The sequence below is a fragment of the Alnus glutinosa genome, chromosome 4 (genome assembly GCF_958979055.1).
Source record: "Alnus glutinosa chromosome 4, dhAlnGlut1.1, whole genome shotgun sequence".
In the NCBI taxonomy this organism is placed as follows: domain Eukaryota; kingdom Viridiplantae; phylum Streptophyta; class Magnoliopsida; order Fagales; family Betulaceae; genus Alnus; species Alnus glutinosa.
The window spans coordinates 31,795,891-31,818,803 of record NC_084889.1 but is presented as its reverse complement, the minus strand read 5'-3'; the positions used below and the strand labels follow the sequence as shown (position 1 = coordinate 31,818,803).

General features: G+C 36.4%; 1 protein-coding gene and 2 pseudogenes across 1 annotated transcript; 2 read left to right on the top strand and 1 right to left on the bottom strand.

The window, feature by feature from the left end:
• The first annotated feature begins 2,700 nt into the window (after positions 1-2,700).
• Positions 2,701-13,748, top strand: LOC133865595 (lupeol synthase-like; annotated as a pseudogene).
• Positions 13,749-16,296: 2,548 nt separating this feature from the next.
• LOC133865593 (lupeol synthase-like) overlaps positions 16,297-22,913 on the top strand; it is a 29,080-nt pseudogene continuing 22,463 nt past the window's right edge.
• LOC133865594 (uncharacterized) lies at positions 18,647-19,334 on the bottom strand. The gene is made up of 3 exons (XM_062302016.1): positions 19,300-19,334; positions 18,966-19,199; positions 18,647-18,837 (listed from the first exon to the last, which is right to left on the bottom strand). Exons 1-3 carry the CDS (start codon positions 19,315-19,317, stop codon positions 18,727-18,729), a joined length of 363 nt encoding a protein of 120 aa, XP_062158000.1. The 5' UTR covers positions 19,318-19,334; the 3' UTR covers positions 18,647-18,726.

Here is a 22,913-nt window from a genome sequence, read left to right as displayed (position 1 = left end):
TATTACCGAATTGTCGTACTAATGGTGTACACAGGCTATTAATTTATAGGCTAGGTCAGGAACCCTCAAATATGGTAAATACCGTATTGTTCCTCCCATCAAGGAAACAATATTATTAATTGATTTTTAAATCAATTAATCGATTCCATTACGGTTACCGTATATACTATTTATTTATTAAATTATTAATACATGTAGCATGCCTTACTGAGATGACAGTTATGTAGCAAATGATGTGGCCAGGAGGACAGGTGTTGCGTTAATAAGGCACCATGTGGCAATGACATGGCCGGACGTTAAGTTTTGGATGAAAAATCTAACAAATGCACCAACTGGGTTTTTACCCATAATTCATGTACCACCTATGATACAAAACAAAACTTAGGTACTAAATTTAAAAACAGTTAAAACTCTGGTACCAATGGGGTATTTAACCCTTAAAAAATTAGACAATTAACTACAACTGTTAAAAAAAAAAAAAAAAAAAAAATCTATGAAAGCCATCCCTTTGGAAAAAAATTGGGGTGGTTGGGGCCTGTCTAGAGGTGTTCTAACCACCCCCATGGGCCTTGGTGGTGGTTTCAACCACCCCTATGCCAAACGAGGTGGATGAAACTACCCCCGGGCCAAACGAGTGATTTAAACGACCTAGACTGGCCATGGGATTGCCTCAACCACCTATTTTTATATATATATATATATATATATATATATATTTTAGTTTTCTATTTTTTTAATTTTTAATGAAGTATAGAGGCTTGCGTTACTTTTTGAAGGGTATTAATGTTTACTTCTGTCAATTTATGGACAGAATTTGGACGGATGTACTATTTCTGTTTCTAGCCATGAACGAGATACCATTTATGATACAAATTAAAATCTAATCCTGGAAAATTAAAGTTGTTAAACGATAGAGGGTCAAAGTTTTTTAACCCTTTTTTTTAAAAAAAAACTAAAAATAAAAATAAAAATAAATAAATTCTTGTTTTTTTTTTTTAAATGAAAATTTTTAAATTTGGCCACCCTTGGTTTTTATGTGTTTTTTTTATATATATATAATTTATCCTTTTGTTATTTTAGTTTTTTTTTTTGGTTTTTTTTTATTAATAGTATTTAGTATTTACATCATTGGGGGAACAATGTTAATTTTTTGTAATTCATGAAAACATTATCCCAATTAAAAGTTTGGATGCGATCACGGATTCGCAATGGGCTTCACAGTTCACGCTCGTCTTCTTCAAACGAAGATGAAGCTTCTTCAGTTCTTCTTCAGAGTTTCTTCAGCTTTGTGGCCAATACCCAGCAAGTACGAGATCAATATATATTATTGGTTTTATTTTTAGTTTTCTTGTTTTGTGGGTTTAATTGGAGGGTTTGAACTTTGAATACTACATCGATCTGCTGGGTGCTGAGAGAAAACAATGAAATGCTTATCCTAAAATCGAAATCATCTTTCAGTTTCTGGGTTGTTTGGACATTTGATTTGCAATGTAAATTCTTCTTGTTTGATTTGATACTTATGAGAATCTTCGGTTCTTCTTCTTCTTTTTTAGTGCTTCTTTAGTTCTTCTTCTTCAGACGGGTTACCTGAGTCGTGTTCGGGTAACTCGGTTAGCAATTGGGTCGTGCTCGGGTTTAGGGATTCAACTCGATTAATAATCGGGTCGGGTTCGTGTTGGACCCGATTGTGTAATCGGGTTAGCCGGGTCGACACGAACCTGACTCGCCGACCCGAATTGTCAACCCTACCTCCAAGGGCCATAGGGTTGATTCGGCCACCCCCATACCAGCCGGTCTAGGGTGGCCGAACCCACCACTAGGCCAAACGAAGGTGATTTCGACCACCCCCAATTTAAGTTTTTTTTTTTAAAATTGGTAGTTGATAGGTCATTTTAGCATATTGGAAAATTCATGTGACTATTTTAAAATTGGCTATTAGCTTAAAGGATTTTTATTTAATTTTTTATTTTAATAATAATAAATTGTTAAACTATAGGGGGCAAAATTGTATTTAACAATTTTCTAAATTAATATTTTTCTTTTCCAAATTTACAAGGATATTTTTGTGTTATTGAAAAATTTGTTGGGTCATTTTTGTCTTTTTGCTAGCCTTTGCGGGAAGAGACATTTATTATATGGGGACTAAGGACAACAACCTGAAAACAAAGCACTCACTTTCCCATCACATATATAATAATAAAAATTAAAAATTCCATCTAAACCACATTTCAAACAGAGCGACTTTATCACTTAAAGTAGTCTCGTGTGAGTTTTGGGATAAGCGACTTTATCACTTATAGTGAATTGGTTAAAAAATGTGAATTTTTCTTATCCATTTGGCTTGTCCTTTTCAATGCTGTGGGAGTTCCGGTGGCCTAAGGAATAAGATCTCCATATTCATTTCATTTAGTGAAATTGGTATTATTAATTTTAAATAAAAAGTTAATATTTAAAATTGATGCATTTAATAGTGTATATGATGTTTTAAAAAAAAATTAAATAATGTAAAATTATAGACACTATTAAATACATCAATTTTAAATTTTGACTATAAAATTAATAGGTTTCATTTAATTTAAAATAGAGAGTATCAGATCCTATTATATGCGTGCTACACAAGTGTTAGAAAGGGACAGACACGTGCATGGGACCGAAACAGTCAAAATATGTCCTACCAGACGATCTCTCTCTACTCTCTCCCTCCCCTTAAATATAGGAGGAAGTCTTCTGCCTATTTTGCATCCCAGTTAAGTGTTCTTTCTCTAGACGTGCCACCTTCTTGCTACTCGATCTTGAGCGAACAAACTCAGAAGTTATATTCCTCTAAAAATCTTTCAAGGTATTCAAGAAATTATCAATCATCAACCTCTCTTTATTTTCATCTAGTCGATATCTCCGGCCATTTCGGCGGCAAACTTCTTTTTGCATGTTATACTGTTTGCTGCATAATTTCTACATAGTCATTAATTTCATATATATACACATAGTTGTTTTTCGCAATATACATTACTTGAAAATCATAGTGTCTCAATGTGTATATAGAGGATGTGGAAGTTGAAGATAGCGGAAGGAGGGCCGGGGCTGGTGAGTGGAAACAATTTCATTGGGCGGCAACACTGGGAATTCGACCCTAGTGCCGGCACTCCCGAAGAACGTGCTCAAGTTGAAAAGGCCCGTCAAGAGTTCAAGAATAATTGATTTCGGACTAAACAAAGCGCTGATCTTTTCATGAGGATGCAGGTATATTTACATGCCTATATATATAGTTTCTTTGAGAAGCGCTATTGGACGTAAATTTATGGCTTCTACTGATCAATCAAATCATCAATTTGTACAGGAAGAGATAGGCTTATAAGGGAAAGTTGATAAGACTAAAAATGGTTTTTTTATTTTTTTTGGTTGTTCTGAGCAAGTGAGTAAATGGATTACGGATCACATCTGACATCAAACAAAGATCGTTAAATGTCCTGGAGAAAGAAAGAAAAGGAAAGAACGAAGACCGTTAAATGAATTTTCAAAAAAAAAAACTCGAAAGCTTGCAGATTTCTTGGAGAATTTAAGTGGATCGATTTTCTAGCTTTAGTTACGTACAATTCTAGGTCTTTGGGTTTCTTCTGTATACATGAATAAGCATAGTTCAGAATCTGCATATCAGGGGCGAACTCAAAGAATTCTGTGTAAAATAATAACAAGCAAGTCTTAAACTTAATTTCATATTGTTAAAACGGTTTTCCGTCACGTGACAAGAGCTTCAACCAATTGGATAGTCTTCTTCTGCAAAACAAAAAAGTTCATGAGGACGCTTGTTGGGGGTGCTAGCTATCCTACTTCGATTCTTAATTCAGTTTTCCGTATAACAAGAAGTTTGCTCTTTTTAGAAAAATTTCCATAGTCGAATACCTAATTGCATGCATATATTTATATTTATAGAGAGGGGAGATTCGGTTATCCCCGAAATAGGTGGGAGTTGGCTCTTGGATCATGGGTTTCTATTTTCGGAACGTGGGCAAGTGCAACCATGTGATCCGGAACGTGGACCTTAGAATCTTTTGGGTCACGGGTCTACACGTGTTGAATAGGCACGCCTTCTTGTGCTTAGATAGTGTATACACGTGCTCTGGGGCATGAATGGCTAGATCATGGGTTGGAACATACTAGGGACCTCTCTTGGATATCTCGGAGTTTCAGTGAAATCCCAGGCTATCATGGGTCATTTTCGGATGGGATCGATTAGTGGGTTTTCACATGGCCCGAATTGTGGCCCTGTACAAAGGGGCTCGGTTAGTGAGCCCAGATATGAGGCCTGGTTGATGGGCCCGATAGAGAGGACAATGAATGGGCTTTTGGGCCCATTCATTAACTATTAGGAATATTTTCCAACACATACTAAGTCATAAGTCATAAGTATTGTAGTAAAATTCATCCATTATCATTTCTATAGTGAAATCTTTAGATATTTATTTCTTAATATAAACTAGCTGTCAAATGATATGCTAGAAAGTCATATTTCATTTTACTGCTCAATCTAGTTTTTACTAGTAGAATAAATTTTTTTGAGGGCGTTTAATTTCATATTTGCCAGGGCTATCATATAATTAACCTTAAAAAATAATATTTTTTCAAGGGTTTTGAAATTTTTTAGAGGGCCATGGATCCCCCACCCTCTAAGTGCCTCCGCCCTTGCTTCAGATAGTGGTGTTGTACTTAGCTCAGAGTGAGTGATTGAAGTGTTGGGAAATAATTTTGATGGTGTAAAAATTATTATTTATAACAAAATAATATTAATCTTAAAATTAATAATAAGATAAATAAAATATATGAGATGAAAGTAGAATATAAAAAGATCTCACAATGCTATAGAATCACAGTAAAACGTTATCTTTAAAAGTTTATTCATGTCTCCTGGTGTATTTAAATTGGTGCGATCGAATCCCTTTACACGCAACTTCCAAAAATTAAATTGTAGCATCTGTCTTTGTTAAGGACGTACTTCCAAAAACAAACCGTTTAATAAAACAACTTATTTTCTTGTGAGATATTTCAGAATACCCAAAGAATATATTATTCTTAGCTAGAAAAGTGTTAGGTTACAAAATAAGCTAGCAACAAACAATCACAAGAAGGTCCAATCACCAACGGCTATAACATGTAGGAGTGTAAAAAACTGTAGTTGAAAAGGTCAAAAGACAAGTCCATTTAGGTGTTCGATTTTTGAAATCAGAATTTATTTTGATGCGCGAATTTTGAGGTTGGACTTTGTGAAATAATATTAGAAAAAGTTGAATAAAATATGATTTATTTTTTGAAAAAGCAAACACTAACAAAAGGTTAAAAGAATAAGAATTCCACTCTTGCATCCAAACAGACTTCCCAGTAGCTATTGCCAACTAATAAAGGTAATTTCTAAGGGAAATAATTTATAATATTGTGATTAGTTACATGACAATAAATAGTTGAATAAAATAAAGAACAAATTAATAAGTGTTTGGAACACACTCCAACACGAGGAAGGGCAAGTTGGGCAACCAAGAAAATTCTACGATGCTAAAGAAAGTTTTGGACAAGTCAGAGCGATCAATAGCCACCCTCTCGACTCTATTGGCTCCGCCCCTAGTACTACGTGCCAGTCTACATTTTAAAAATTGAAGTGATAAGTACTAGATGAATTGCCTAGTTAATTTGTAATTATAATAAGTGTCATTTAGACTATTACATGACATTCTACATTTTAATCGCTGACATAATAAGTGTCTCACTAGTTTGTAATGAACTTGTGGTAAAAACTGTAGCATCCCTACCAATACTCATAATATATATATTTTTTTAAATAACAAACATATGTTATTCTTATAAATAATGTAAGAAATTATATTTTTATTTCATAAATGTTTCACAAAATTGACGTGACAAAATCTAGTAATCAATGGATTTTTTTTTGTTTTGGAAAAAAAAATAAAAAATCAAGGCTAATCCAATGGCGGCTAGATCTTATAAGGTTAACTTTTTTAAGTATTTGTGGATGGCTTGTGTGGAATTTAACATTTTTCTATAATTATATCAAAAAGTACAACCTTCTTTAAATTTAGTTTGTAACACTTGATTTTTTTTCATGGCCATGTTTTAGGTATAAAAGTCAACATATCAGCTACTCTCCTAACCAATTAGAAAAGACAGAAATTTCCTACAAATCAGTTTATAAGAAATTTTCTACAACATACTATAATGTTACGTACCTCTTTAATTGACATATAATGACTTTCCAAGAAATAAGCTAGAGATATTTGAACATATTGTTTAAGTAATGCAATATATTACACTTTTATTATATTGGGTTGATATGGTAATGTCTGTTAGCCTTAGACTAGTCTATGTTTTTCTTTTTTCTTTTTTTAAAAAATAAAAAAAAAAAAAAAATTGAAGGCACCCATGTCCACCAATATTTAGATTATATGGTTGTGATTTGTGTTAGAATCTAGAAAATTTTAACTATGAGGAGCTGACTTATTTTTCACTTGGACATATTTCTTTGTTTGATATGAAAAACTCACAGCTTAGGAAGGAGAACCCATGTCCACCAATTCCTCCACCAGTGAAAGTGAAAGAGACAGAGGTAATAACAAAGGAAGCAATGATTACTACACTGAGAAGAGCACTAAGCTTTTACTCCTCCATTCAGGCTCATGATGGCCATTGGCCTGCTGAAAATTCTGGACCCTTATTTTTCCTTCAACCCTTTGTATGTATTTTTCTCACCCTTGTATACAAATGCCTGTTTATTCTTTATTTTACTTTTCTTGTCGCTAAGATATATATTATAAAATGCATCCATTAACTGTTAACCTTCTTGATTCCCACATGCATTTTAATTTTAATACAAACATGTAATCATTACATGTCACTTTGGAGGAAATTTTATCCACAATATATTAATATTCCATGCCCCCCCCCCCCCCCCAAAAAAAAGGAAAAAAATGAACAAATATATATATATATATATATTATTTTTCCAAAATACGTCAAACACATGCACATGCATATATTTCATGGGATTTATGTTTGGCCATTTTGGAATGGATAAATAAATTAACCGACTGGTTAAATCTAATTAACTTAATTAATTTCATATTATCATGATATGCAGGTAATGGCATTATACATCACTGGAGATCTCAATGCTATTTTTTCACCAGAACACAAAAAGGAACTTCTTCGATACTTGTATAATCATCAGGTGTATTATTATTACTATTGTTGTTGTTATTATTATTATTTTCTAAATATAAGTTTGTGTACACGTACAAAAGCCAAGAAAACTAAAAAGTTGGCTAGTTTTTATAAACTTGTGTACTTGTTGGATATGCAAAACGAAGACGGAGGTTGGGGGTTCCATATAGAGGGTCACAGCACAATGTTTGGGTCAGCTTTGTGCTACATTGCCTTGAGAATACTTGGAGAGGGACCTGAAGATGGTGAAGATGGGGCTATGGCTAGAGGCCGAAGATGGATCCTTGACCATGGTGGTCTAGTGGCTATTCCTTCATGGGGAAAGTTTTGGGTCACGGTATGACCAAATGAAACCATTACCTTAATTATGTTGGTTTTATCTAGCTGACACTTCAAATTTTAAGCACACTTCAAATTAGTATGTCATTTTGGTGGCTAGATTTCTTGATAATGTACATATGCAAGCAAAAAGTCATTGGAGTCGCGTATCTTTAATGTCCGAATAAAATCCCATATCAGGATACCCTGCAATTCTTCTAAATTGCGACCTCAAATTACAAGGGTTGTAATTCGGAAAATTCAAGTCATTTATTCAAAATAAACAGTTTGAATTAAGTCATGTAAGCCTTAAAAGCTAAAATAAATACTTAAAAAAATAGGCATGGACGAACCATCTCTCAAGGAGTGGTTGACCACCATTTTAATCTTTCAAGGATGGCCTGGCCAGCATTTTAGTTCTTGTGTTTAATAATTTTTTAAGGTTTAAGTAAAGATAAAAAATCGTACCACACATTGTACTTTAAATATTTAAAATTCCATCATACTTACTTATCAACTCTAGACTAGTAGCGGCAACAATGGTTGAGCTTCTCCATTTAGATTCATGGATATAAAGATCAAGCATTTACAAGAGTCTCTCTTACAAAACGATGGAAGTACATATTTTCTTTAAACTGTATATAATCTTTAGCATATTGTGAACTTGTTTTATCTGTCGAGTGAAAACTCAAATTTCACTCAAATTTCTCATGTGTAGGTACTGGGAGTGTATGAGTGGGCAGGCTGCAATCCATTGCCCCCAGAGTTTTGGCTTCTTCCTAAAGTCTTCCCCATGCATCCAGGTTTTTTTCCACTCAATTCCTTTTTATGGAAAGCACATTTCGTAAGATGCACATACTACTAAAACATTTCTCAAAGATTTCAAGGTGTTCATTACATTAAATGCAGGCAAAATGTTAAGCTATTGTCGCTTGGTTTACATGCCAATGTCTTATTTATATGGGAAGAGGTTCGTTGGTCGAATCACTGAATTGATTCTATCACTAAGACAAGAGTTATATAACGAGCCTTACCATCAAATTAACTGGAATAAAGCCCGGAACACAATTGCAAAGGTTAGTTGAATCTTAATCCTCTATGCCACATCCTCATCAGCAATCTTCACAAAATGTATGCAACTAAGACAATATTATTATAACATAATTCTTCAAAGATAAGAGGAACACATGAGTTACATTAATAATAAATCAAGAGTTTGTAACTTCAGGAGGTCTAGCATGTAGTTCATTACAAATCCAGGACAAAGCACGCGTACAATACCTCTTACATGAGAGCCAATCCAGTCCACAGAAACCAGATCCAATCTCAACCCGGTTCAATAGGGTTTCAAGCCGGTTTTGCACAGCCTTCAACCTGGCTCATCTCATTTTTGGCCAACCCAACCAAATTTACCTGGATTGGGGCCTTCGCGGTCCATTCAATGACCCGGTTCATTGGGTTCAACCTAAACCATAGTGTCCAAGAACATTCTCAACTTTTGGGTTTGAGTGGTTTTCTTTCACTACTCTTTGTACTCCATCATGTTATAGTGAATTTCCTTCTGCTTGTCATCTCCACCAGTAGATATAGACTTATTAAGCCGAGCCATTTAAATCTTTGGGTCTTGTGTGATTGTGTTATTTTTTATTATGTTATTTTCTGCTTTATTAGGTGGATTCCTAAAATTAATTTTGTCAATAAATAAAGAGTTTGTAATGTGAGGAGTTATAGTATGTAGTTCATTATAAATAAAAGACAAATCCTCCTGGTGCATTCACGACAGTCAATTACATTTTATTCTTTTGTGTTCTTAAAAAAAGCATTATCACACAAAAAATTATAAAGATTCTTGGTGACATTAATGCATACATATGTAAAACTCACCCAAGTTGTTAATTTAGGAGGATCTCTACTATCCGCATCCCCTCATACAAGATATGCTATGGGGATTTCTTCACCATGTAGCCGAGCCTGTCCTGAAGCGTTGGCCCTTTTCAATGTTGAGAGAGAAGGCACTAAAAGCTGCAATTGGTCATGTACATTACGAGGATGAGAACACCGAATACCTTTGCATTGCATGCGTTGAAAAGGTCAATAACTAGTGTACTAGTGTTGCAGATAGAAATCAAAATGAGAGAGACATAAATCAAAGTATTTGTCATCAATGAACTGAATTGCCAATGTTATTTAGTACAGGCGTTATGTTTGATTGCCTGTTGGGTTGAAGATCCAAATGGGGAGGCATACAAGCTTCATCTAGGCAGGATTCCCGACAACTATTGGGTTGCAGAAGATGGCTTAAAATTTCAGGTTATATATATCATCAAGAAACATGTGTGCATGTTAATCAATAATCACATATACTTGAAGCATTTACTCAAAAGTTTGATCCTGGAAAATTTTGGTCCATTTAAAGTCAAATATTTTATTTTGAAATGTACTAATTAAATGATGCCTGATTTATCTGATGCAGAGTTTCGGCAGTCAGATGTGGGATGCAAGTTTAGCTATTCAAGCAATTCTCTCTTGTAATCTAAACGAAGAGTATTGGCCAACACTTCGTAAAGCACATGAATTTGTAAAGGCTTCACAGGTTAGAATATATGCATGTATGATATATTCCTTACATTTTTTTAATCAAAGATATTGCTTTAACTTAATCATGGTATTTTTTAGGTCCCGGAAAACCCTTCTGGGGACTTCAAAGCCATGTACCGCCACATAAATAAAGGAGCATGGACATTCTCGATTCAAGACCATGGTTGGCAAGTCTCTGACTGCACTGCTGAAGGGCTGAAGGTAATGTCTCAAATCTATCATAATACATGATCAAAACTACACATGGTCGATGTTTGTTTCAAAGGAGAATTTGACATTTGGCAAAACCTTCTCTTTTGCAGGCTGCAATCTTGTTCTCACAAATGCCTCCAGACCTTGTGGGGGAAAAATTGGAGACAGAGCGGTTTTATGATGCTGTGAATGTCCTTCTTTCTCTACAAGTAAGAATTCAACCTTTAAAATTCTATTTTTGACTCAGTTAGCATTTAAGCACAAGCAGTTTTCTAGCTGAGTTAGCAATTAAGCACAAGTTGTTTCCCAAATACTTCATATGAATAGTTGACTTTTGTTTAATTGCCACTACAGAGTAGCAATGGTGGTTTCCCTGCATGGGAGCCTCAAAGAGCACATGAATGGTTGGAGGTAACTTCTCAAAGCTTGATAAGTCTGTTCATACTTATGACAAAAATTGTCATATTTACCCAGCTCTCATTAACATAATTCTTGTACCTATTTTACCAGAAGCTCAACCCCACAGAGTTCTTAGAAGATGTCCTTATTGAGCACGAGTAAGAAACCTTCAGCACAACAACATTTACCAAGGTATTTCTCATATTAATTTGCCAACTAACAAAAAGGTTGTGTCACCTTATAGGTACGTAGAGTGCACTTCATCTGCAGTTCAAAGTCTGGCACTCTTTAGGAAATTCTATCCCAGGCACCAGAGGACAGAGATAGACAGTAGCATTTTCAGAGGAGTTCAATTCATTGAAAATGTGCAAGAACTAGATGGATCATGGTAATATGTTTTTTTTTTTTTCACACATAATTCTTGAAGAATACTGCTCTATATATAGCTTAGCAATTAAACTACTGCAGCAAGAAAACCAGAACGCATGACGAAGAACACCTAGGTGCACCCGCCGGCACTACCGAGGACACAACCGCAGAACATCTTTAGGCCACACAAACACACCAGCCCGATCTACACTCACATCTCGCCTTCCCCGCAAACGACACACCTAATTAAGCCCCTAATTCAAAATATAGTGTGAGCAGGAAACTCAGAAATTGTGAAGCCAAACATATTTCATTCCTTGTTCATCTAAGGGGATAGAGCTTCCATTTCTAGATACTATATCTTTTTGTTTGAGATGAGTTCCCGGCTTTAAGCAGAGCCGGTAGTAGATAGAGGATCAGAGAAAGAACTTGCTGATTTTGCTTAGACAATGGCAGCCTAGTATAACAATAGGAGACTGCATCAAATTTTTACTTTTTTTCTTTTCTTTTCTTTCTAGTGATGTTGTTAAATCGCACGAATACAAAGTTCGAACTCAATATCTACTTTGATACAATGTTGAATAACCAGTTTTCAGGGGCGGTCCTACATGGAGGCTAGGGGGGGCCCTGGCCCCCCCAAGCCCCAAAATTTTCCCCTAAAAAATTTTTTTTCCCAAAAAAAAAAAAAAAAATTTAAAATTTTACCCCTTAATTTTTTAATTTTGCCCCTTTTATTTTTTTTCTTTTCAATTTGGCCCCTCCATTTTTAAAAGCCTAGGTCCGCCACTGCCAGTTTTCCTAAAAAATTAAGCTTTAGAGGAAATAGTGAATTTAATTATTCAATTAATATTTTAGTATATGTTATTATTATTATTATTGAAGGAGAAAATATCATTTTTATAGGTATGGTAATTGGGGGATTTGCTACACCTATGCTACGTGGTTTGCTGCAGAGGCGCTGGCTGCTTGTGGAAGAAACTACAAAAATTCTCTTGCATTGCGTAAATCTTGTGAATTTTTACTATCAAAGCAACTTCCTAATGGTGGATGGGGGGAAAGTTACCTATCTAGCCAAAACAAAGTATGGAGAAATTTGTTTAAATTTGAATTTGGATTAGGATCTCCAGAAATTTGCTTCGGATGGCAAATGTAAGAGAACTTCTATAAGACTTACTTTTCCGAACATGAGATGGATTGTCCAAAATCTGTTAGGACATGTGAGTCTCATAAGGACTCTCTCACATTTACTGTTTGAATTGTTAATAATCTGAACAGTAAAATTGTTGCATATCTCTCTTCAATGAATGTATACTACTAAACTAAATGAAAAAAGAAACAAGGTAAATGAGAGGAAAGAACTGAAGTTTGTTTCATTGTGAAACAGGTGTGGACGAATATAGAAGACAACCGTGCAAATTTGGTCCAAACTGCATGGGCCTTGTTAGGCCTCATGGATGCTGGGCAGGTCGGTCCATCGTTTTCTCTTCAAATGTTTAACTATTTGCAGTGTATAACATAAGCATTTTTTTGGGATGAATAATTATAACATAGCATTTCTGCATAAGAACACCAAAGAAATATCACTGAAGAACTCAATATGCATATGAATAGAAAAATTAAGATTTACACAAATAAAGTCAAGAAAATCTAAAGCTTAAGTATTCAACTGTGTCAAATTTTAGGAAGTACAAACGTACACCATATGTTGATTCTGAATGCTTTTAAAATTTTAGGGCGAGATAGACCCAACACCAATTCATCGCGGAGTAAGGCTACTGATCAATTCACAGATGGAAGATGGTGACTTCCCTCAACAGGTAATTCATGTCTATTTAGAACCCAACACATTTAGATAAGTTGACAAAGTTTTCTTCCAATTGAATTTATTAAATTGAGATATATCTTTAAAGCACATGATTCTCACGTGCTTTAAAATATATATCAATTTAATGAGTAATATTATTATTCACATCCATTTTACACCGGTTGATCATGTGATGTATTTTACATAGTTTTCGTTTTCTCTAAATGGCTGACATGGGAAGCTACTTAAAACATGCTACGTAACAAGTGTAAAATCAGTGTGATAAATTAGTGTGAAGAGTAGCATTTCTTCTTATTCAATTTGAAGGAAAACTTTGTTCATTTAAGTGTGTTTGTGATTTTCCTTTTCTATTTTTATCAAAATATGTTTAAGTATTAATTTAATTTTTCAAGCATGGTATAATCGATGGCTATTGGCAACAGGAAATCACAGGAGTATTTTTTGGAAATTGTACACTAAACTACTCAGCAAATCGAAACATTTTTCCAATATGGGCTCTTGGAGAATATCGGAGGCGAGTCCTGTTAGCATGATAACCTCAATGAGCAAGCAAATGATTGCATATTGAGCTTCAGAAGCCCAAGTTAGCTTGAAAGAGAATGGTCTCTGCAATAAATAACCAACTTTCATGTAACCAATGTTGAGAAAGGTTTCCAAATAAATGTAGAAAATTGTCTACTACTAGAAAGATGAAAATTATGTCATAATTAGTTTGATGTGAGACAAACAGCAACTCAATCATGTGATGTAATATTACAATATATGTGGATGTTAAATAATTGTGCAATATATACCACGTAATATAAACATTATAGTTTTATCATTTTTCTAAATTTTGAATGAGCGACTGTGTTGCCTTTCTCTTTGCACGTGATTCTCGTCTGTGTTACCACTCATTTATACACGTTTTCATAAAATACCACATATCATACTCAACTGTCTTAAACTCCTACTTTTTGATAAAAAAAAAAATCATTTCTTAAGTTAAGCCGTTAAATCAACACAGAATGATCCAAAAATGACTACAGTAAATGCTTTAGGATTTATCTATCTTAATATATTTCTCATTCATACTTTGACCCGTTCCGATAAAAATTTCTGACTATATTTGTGCTTAAACGATAATTAATTTTTTATAAAATTATTTATTGATTTTTTTTGTTATACTTTCTGAATATTTTTAAACACTTTTGGTTCAATTCCATCTTTTAATCATGCTCCTTATGAATCCAAATCCTATCTCTATCCATCGATCGTCACCGGCCAATTTTATATGGCTTTGATCGACTCCCATAGTCCTAGATATTGGTTGATTGTTGACAACGCTAGGATCAATATTGCATGGTCCAAATGTCTACTAAGTTCTAGTCTCATTGGAATTATCAATGTGATTGTTTTTCAGCCACGTACGTCTCCGTATGGGGCATGCAAGTTATGCTGACTTTCTCAAACGAGACGAAATTCATCCTTTAATTTTTGTTTTGATTTTTTTTTTTTTAACAGAAATCAAGCTAGGCTTTTATTAAAAAAAAAAAGAAAAGAATTTAAAATACAACGCTCAATAAAAATAATATTAAAAATATAATGAAGAACTTTTTTAATTAGAACAAGTCCCTCCCTCATAAATGACCTGATTGACATTTCAGTTATCCTATAGCATCCTCAAATTTATTCAAAGGCAATAAAAAGGGCTCAAACATGTTCCGAAATCAAGGTTATGTTCATGAAGAGTATACACTAGCCATCCCATCAATCACATATTGCATATAGAAAGACAAAATTGAGACTAGTAATCTGATGAGACCAAGTACTAGATCTCTATAGCCTTTACTAGATTGAGAAGAATCAAGCTAAGCTTTTATTAAAAAATATCTTAAATATAACGCTCAACAAAATAATATTAAAAATTTAATGAAGAATTTTTTAATTAGAACAAGTTCCTCCCTCATAAATGACATGATTGACATTTGATGCTCAGTTATTCTATAATATCCTCAAATTGATTCAAAAGCAATAAAGAGGGCTCAAACATTTTCCGAAATCAAGGTTCTGTTCATGGAGACTATGCACTAGCCATCCCATCAATCACATATTGCATATACAAAGTCAAAAATTGAGACAAGTAATATGATGAGACCAAGTACTAGATCTTTATAGCCTTTACTAAACATGTGAGTTCACCATATTATTTACCAAATGTGTTTTTAACGAAATAATATCAACATATCTAATTACATGGTTTCAAACAAGCTTTTCATCCCCCCATCGTCCCAATAAGTCGATTGACATATATAGCTTAGTGGGAAAGAAAAATATAGATTAATTAACAGATAAAAATATTTTTATATGTTAAAGTTTTTTTCTTCTCCTTTTTGTTTTTTTGTTTTTTCTTTTTAAAATAAAAATATTAACAAAATAACCTTAAAAAAAAAAAAAAAAAAAAGGAAGAAGAAGAAGAAGAAGAAGGTTGCACAATTCCATAGACTACAATTGCTAATTAAGGAGCCCATCTTCTGTCAATTCCATATACTAGGATTTTCACATTGAGATCGATGAAAAGTAGAAAAAGAAGAGGTTGTTGAGAAAATTGACAATAGTTTTTGTCAATTAATATAATATAAGATAAGATCCATTTTTGTAGTAGAAAATTATCCTTAGCATAATATCGTTAATGATTATGGTCTTTGTTTCAACTTTCAACTTTCAAACAAGCTTTTCATCCCCCCCCCCCCCCCCCCATCGTCCCAATAAGTCGATTGACATATATAGCGTAGTGGGAAAGAAAAATATATATTAACAGATAAAAATATTTTTATATGTTAAAGTTTTTTCTTCACCTTTTTGTTTTGTTGGTTCTTTTTAAAATAAAAATATTAACAAAATAAACTAAAACTAAAAACTCATTTTTATGTTACATTAATTAGAACATTTTTTCAAAAGAAAAAAAAAAAAACAAACAAAGTTGCACAAACTGAGCGATAATGCATCATGAATACTGTTTTCGTCATCAATATTGTTAATTTTTAAAATCAATTTTACAAATTTATTAAATTTACATATTTTTAAGCCAATATAAAATTAATAGTTAAAACAAATTAAAATAAATAAATAAATAAAAAATTCAAGTTAGAAAATGGTTTTTTTTTCCTTATTTCTTTCGCTTGTCCTTTTTCCAAGCTCCCGGAGTACTCCCGATGGGCGGCGAAAGCGTGGCCCCTATGTACTGAATGTGTTACACGTACATGCTAGGAAAAAGTGAAAGGACAATTAAGGACAAGGGTATGGGGCTCCAAATACGTCCTAGCTACCACACTATCTCTCTATATATATGAATATGTTGCATCCCATTGAAGTGCTCTTTCTCTAGACGTGGCACCCTCTTGCTACTCTGAGGGAACAAACTCAGAATTTATATTCCTCGAAAAAAGCTTTCAAGGTATTCAAGAAACTATCACTCATCAGCCTCTCTTTAGTTTCATCTGTTAAACTGTTCTATATCTCTATTTAGTAGACCAATAGTATATATATTCTAAATCATATATATCTTTTAGCATGTTATAGTACTGTTCACATATATAATTTCTTTCTCTAGAATAAAATTATATTTCACCAAGTATATATCATATCAACCTATCATATATATTTTGTGGAATGTGTATATATATATAGAGGATGTGGAAGTTGAAGATAGCAGAAGGAGGGCCAGGGCTGGTGAGCGGAAACAATTTCATCGGGCGGCAACACTGGGAATTCGATCCTGATGCCGGCACTCCCGAAGAACATGCTCAAGTTGAAAAGGCTTGCCAGGAGTTCAAGAATAATCAGTTTCGGGTGAAACAAAGCGCTGATCTTCTCATGAGGATGCAGGTACGTACATTGACATGGCTATACCTATATATATGTCTTTTCTTTTTCTTTATAGTTTCTCTGAAAAGCATGATTCGTGACAAGAGTATTATAAGAATATTAGTAGACATGGTAATTCAAAATGTTACTTTAAAAACGGCTTATATAGCGAAACTTGCACATACACTACAAAAAAAATCGAAAATCGCCACATGCAGTTCGCCGCGTGTACAGTAACTGTACACGTGGCAAACAGTTCGCCGCGTGTAATTAGCCGCGTAGATACACGCGGTGGACCTGGGCAATGCTAATTGCACATTTGGCAGCGTGTATTTTAATACACGCGGCCAATTTGCCACGTGTACATTAATACGCGCTGCCAAATGGCAGCGTGTATATATCTACACGCGGCCAACATCTGGCCGCGTGTACATTAATACACGCGGCCATCTATATTAATACACGCGGCCAGATGTTGGCCGCAGTATATTTTATATATATAAATATATATATATATATATATAAATTCTATTTTGTAATTTCTTTTTATTTAAAATATATTTATATATTTTATATATATATTATTTTTATATATATATATATATATATATATATATATATATATATATATATATATATATATATATATATATATTTTTTTTTTTAATTCTGTTTTTTAATTTCTTTTTATTTAAAATATATATATATATATTTTTTTTTTACTAAAATTCTCCAAATTTATTTTATCCAAAAATATCACAAAATCAAATTGCACAAATTAATCAAAACAACGTTTTTTAAAAATTCGAATACCATGTACTAATAAATATATTCATTACTATATATAACTACTTTCACAACAATATCAACAAATTTGAGATTCTTAATTTAATAAAGTTATTCGGTACTAAAAAAAAAAAAAAATACACAAAATATCTACAAATCTGGAGGACGTCTCTGCGGATCACGAGGTGCAGTCCCGGGCGTGAGCTCGCCAACTGTCGATTGTCCCGCAAGAGATGGTGTAACGGGCGAAGGAGTCCCGAGAGGGGATTGTTGGGTCAGCAATTGTCCAGAAGGCGACAACGGACCAACCGTTGTCGCATTACCTGCAAGTACTAAAAATAATTAACCTACATAATATTATATGCAAATTTAAACAAGTAATGAGAACAAATTAAAAATAAACCTAAGTGTATACATAATATGAACCATACCTGCAGGCGCACTACTAACAGATGACGTACTACCGACGTGTGCAGGTGAAGACTGCTGAGCACCAGGGCATACGAACGAGAATCCTGTAGAGGACATGAAGGCCTCAAAATGTCGCATGCGCTGCTCCATATCATCAATCTGTCGTATGCGCTGCTCCATGCTGTCAGCCCGCTCTCTCTCGGCCCGCACTATGCCCTCCAACTCCGCAATTTTGTGAGCAGCCCAATCCTGAGAAGTGCCCTCGGCCGGTCCCCCCCGTGTGCGACCCCTATACGAGAAACAAGTCCCGCGAACAGGAGTAACGTTCGGCCCAACCTGCCGAACCCTACCCGCATACTCGGGTCGCCCAACCGCTTGCTCGTACGCGTCGCCAGGTGCCCAACGCACCGTATCTGATGAGACGGGGTCCGAGGCAGCAGGATCAGTGGACAAACTCTGTGTCATCCGCTCCTGTACGTCGTCAACATACAAAACAATGGTAATTAATAAATACTTTATCACACGCATAACTAATAATAATCGATAACCTATAACAGTAGCATACGCATAGGTCCCGTGTCCGCTCGTTCAGGAAAGTGCCGTCTTTCCTTGTGTGCGTCTTCACAAACGACTCGGCGCGAGTGGGGGGCGTGCCAGATATAGATGCCTGTCGCCATACAGTATAAATATATAACAAACATTGGATATTCATTTAACGTTAAGAAAGAACAATTACGCACAAATAAGAATTAGGGTTTTTACATATTGTTCCATACCTCATCGTGATTAAATCTGGCATAACTTTTGGACCCCAGACTATGGGGGATGTCTTGCTGCTCCCGCAGCCGCTTCATTCGTTCAGACCTCTCCTTTACATTGAACATTCCCAAAACAAATGTCAGAATTGATACTTTTAATTACTTATGTGTTATGATTTGAATGAACTGTTTATTAAAAAAACACAACATTATAGTAATACATTCAAAGACCTACATACCACATTTACTTTTGTGCACCACTCGTGCAGTACGTCCTCCACATCCGTTTGGTCATACTTATCAAAAAACGTCTCTGGCATTCTCGCACGTACTGTCAATGGCGTGTCACCGTCTCGAATATTTAGCTGGGTCCTCAACTTCGACTTCCACGAACGGTGCTTACGGCCCATATCACCCCAGAATTCATTCTGTGCCAGGCGCTGGTCGACGGATACGGGTACATAAAATTCTTGCTGCACATTCAATCTAATGATTAATTTTAGCAGTTCAATAAAGAAAAAATCATCTTAACTTTAATTTCACAAAATACATATATTAGTTTCATACACATACCATTATGGCATCCCACATAGCCTGCTTAACCTGTTTATCTACCTTTTCCCATTTGTCCCGCAAGTGAATATGGGACCCGCTCCGTAACAGCTTGCCTGCAGCCCGTCTATAACGATTGCATGCTCGTCCCACTGGTTGTGTTGCAGCATTGTACTGCAACACAACTTTCTTACCCCTTGGGAGCACCCAATTTCTCTCAGGGTCTTTAATCACCTCAAAATATATGCTCCCGTCTGGGTTATACCCTAGTCAATAAATATAAAACGTTAATATATTAACACTAAATAACTTAATTATATCAATAAATTAAAAATTCAATTTAAATATTATATGAACTTACTAAATTAATTAGTTTATAATAATGTATACAAATGTACTTACCCATCAGCCGAATATGGTCGAACGCTATGTGCTCGGTCGCTGGGTCACCAGCATGCTCCTCGCCTGCCTGATCTTCTGGGTGATGCTCATCATCATGATTGTCATCCGAAGGCATATCCTGGGGGACATCATGTGCTAACTGATCAAGCCCCAACATCACATCATCCCCCTCGTGGGGCAGCTGGCTCTCCCCCACATCTGGGTCCTGACTCTCCCCAGGAAGCGGCAACTGGCTCTGTCCATAAACATGCATCTGGCTCTCCCCAGGTGCCGGGCCCTGGCCCCCAGCCGGTGACGACAGCTGTCCCGACCGCATAGCCGGCATAGGCATCCCCCCCCGCTGTGACAGCGGGAATCTGTCATCCTGAGTCTCACTATCAGGAATGACTGGCATAGGTGGTGGAAGGGGGTATGGATAGTACAACGGAAATCTGCTCAGATCATGACAGTCTCGCGCCCACCATCGATCAACATGGCCCGGTGAGGTCAGCCCCAACTGCGATAACGTCGTGAATGGAGAAGGAGAATATCCAGCTGAGCTCGTCTGGCCGGGATCTGACTTGCTCATCCCCGCCGTACCCGGGGGCAATGGTCTATAAACGGCGTCCAGGTGGTGTGGCCACGGTGTAGTATGTAGTGCCGCTGACATCGCCGGTGTCGACGTAGGCTGGTATAGAGAAGGAGAATATCCAGCTGTGCTCGTCTGCCCGGGATCTGACCTGCTCATCCCCGCCGTACCCGGGGGCAATGGTCTGTATACAGCGTCCGGGTGGTGTGGCCACGGTGTGGTATGTAGTGCCGCTGACATCGCCGGTGTGGATGTAGTCGTGCAATGCACGGGCTGGCGTGGTGCACGATGTGCGCAAGTAGGGGGTCTCGGGTCCATCGAAACCTGCGAACAAATGTGAGACAAATTACTTGAAATTCGTTTTAATTTTAATATTAAAATAAAATATGCATAATATACAATGAGCTCTATGCAAAATAAGAAAGTATTTTGAGTTTAAGCAAATTGTACCAATAATAAATATAGCAATCATTGTATAACATGAGCTTCAATCGGATCAATGTCGGGCCTGTCGTGATCGAATTCATCATTCGTATCATGCAGGTCATCAGTGGGTAATACGATCGGTACACACTCGTGATATGCATTATCTGCATCACTACTCCCTTCCCCCTGACCAACATCGTACACGTTGCGCGGTTTAGTCCTCACGGCACAAACCCAGTTTGGGTTCCTTTCATCCTCGACATAAAACACTTGGTCTACCTGAGATGTAAGCACGTACGGCTCGTCAGTTAGCAGTTCTCCCCTGTGGACGAGGTGAGTGAAGTTGACAAACGCTAGACCATAATCGTCGACTCTAAATCCTCTGTCCATCGTGGGGTCCGCCCAATTGCACTTAAATAGGACGTACGTAGTCCTATCGTAGTACTCGACCTCAACCACATCGGTTAACTGCCCGTAGTAGGTTTCGCATTCAACGGTTGGCACACATACCCCGCTGTTCTGAGTCCTCCTTCCCACATCATGGGCTAGCGTGCGGAACAATTTCCCGTTTACCACGTACCTGTTATACTTCACTACTGTCTCCTTCAACCCTCTACTCCGCATAACCAATTTCAGCCCCAATTCCTCCCTACTTTGATCGTCAAGGCCATCAACCTATGTTATCATTTCATATATTAAAAGAATACATCGGTTAATAGCGGCATATTGTCGAACCCTATCTTAAATTCACACTGAACATAGGTAAATATTATATACGAAAATACCACTACTTCCTTACATATGCGCGGTACCACTCGCAGAACTGCTCGTGATGTTGGGCTTCAATCAGAGCGTCCGTGATGCGACCCCTAACGCATGATCGCCTAATAGCGTCTTTATGCATCCTACATTCAGCGGATATAATTAAAAAACTAATTATTATCAATTATATCATTTGAATCCGGTTCAATATGTAAACACTACTTACATCCGCAAATTGAGAAACTCGTCAGAGTTGAACACAATATAACGATGAATCTGATGCATCGTCAACCGGTTCAATCTAACTCGCGTTCCCGCCCCCTTGGAACCATCAGGGTTTCTCAAAGGTCTGTTGTGGAAGGTTGGTGCATTTTCTAGATATCTCGAACAGAACGTTACTAGCTCGGTCGCTATGTAACCTTCCGCAATGCACCCCTCAGGAGCCGCTTTGTTGCGCACATTCGACTTGAAACCCCCAAGACTCCTGGTGCACACACAAACATTAAGGACTTGCCCCCATTTAATGCCATGAGTTACATGAACAAAAAAAAAAATTTATATATATATATATATATTATGTTGTATTTTACCTCTCTGCCGGGTACATCCACCTATACTGAACGGGTCCGCCGAGTCTACATTCGCGCACAAGATGCACGACCAAGTGGACCATGCTAGTAAAAAACCCAGGAGGAAATACCTGTTCCAGCTTGCACAGTGTGATACAGACGTCACCCTGCAGTCGGTCCATCTCGGCTTGGGTTAGCTTGGTTGAGCATATGCCTCTGAAAAATGCTGACATCTCAACGATAGGTCTGACCACTTTGTCTGGCAATGACTGACGCAATGCAATTGGTAGAAGCTGCTGCATCAGTATGTGGTTGTCATGACTTTTTAACCCTGAAATTGTACGGTCCTCATCCGAACACACCGTGAAATGTTCGACGCATATCCGTCTGGAACTCTCACATTTCGAAGCACCTTTAAAAAGCTTTCTTTATCCTCCCTGGACATCGTGTGACAAGCCGCGGGTATATATGTTTTACCATTTGCGGCGGTGAACGGATGCAATTTAGGTCTCAACCCCATCTCCTGCAAATCCAGCCGAGTTGCCAAGTTGTCCTTCGTTTTCCCTTTGATGTCCAAAATAGTGCCAAGTATATTGTCCATGACATTTTTCTCTATGTGCATGACATCAAGATTGTGCCGAAGCAAATTGTCCTTCCAGTACGGCAATCTGAAGAAAATACTTTTCTTCTTCCATACAACATCATCAGCACCCCGTGCACCGGTCTTCCGCTTCTTCCGTCTCGTCTTACCCGCATTCTCATTCCCAAACGCAACTCCGTCCAACTGTTGGAGGATCTCGTCCCCGCAAGGCACATCCGGAGCACATTCTAATTCCTCAGTCCCATCAAACGTTCTTCTGTTCAGCCGCCACAGATGTTCGGCTGGCAAGTACCTCCTGTGTCCCATG

Coding starts and splice junctions, on each gene's coding strand:
- LOC133865594 (XM_062302016.1), bottom strand. Junction 18,838..18,965: donor GGTGCACAAAAGTAAATGTG/GTATGTAGGTCT, acceptor TTCAATGTAAAG/GAGAGGTCTGAACGAATGAA.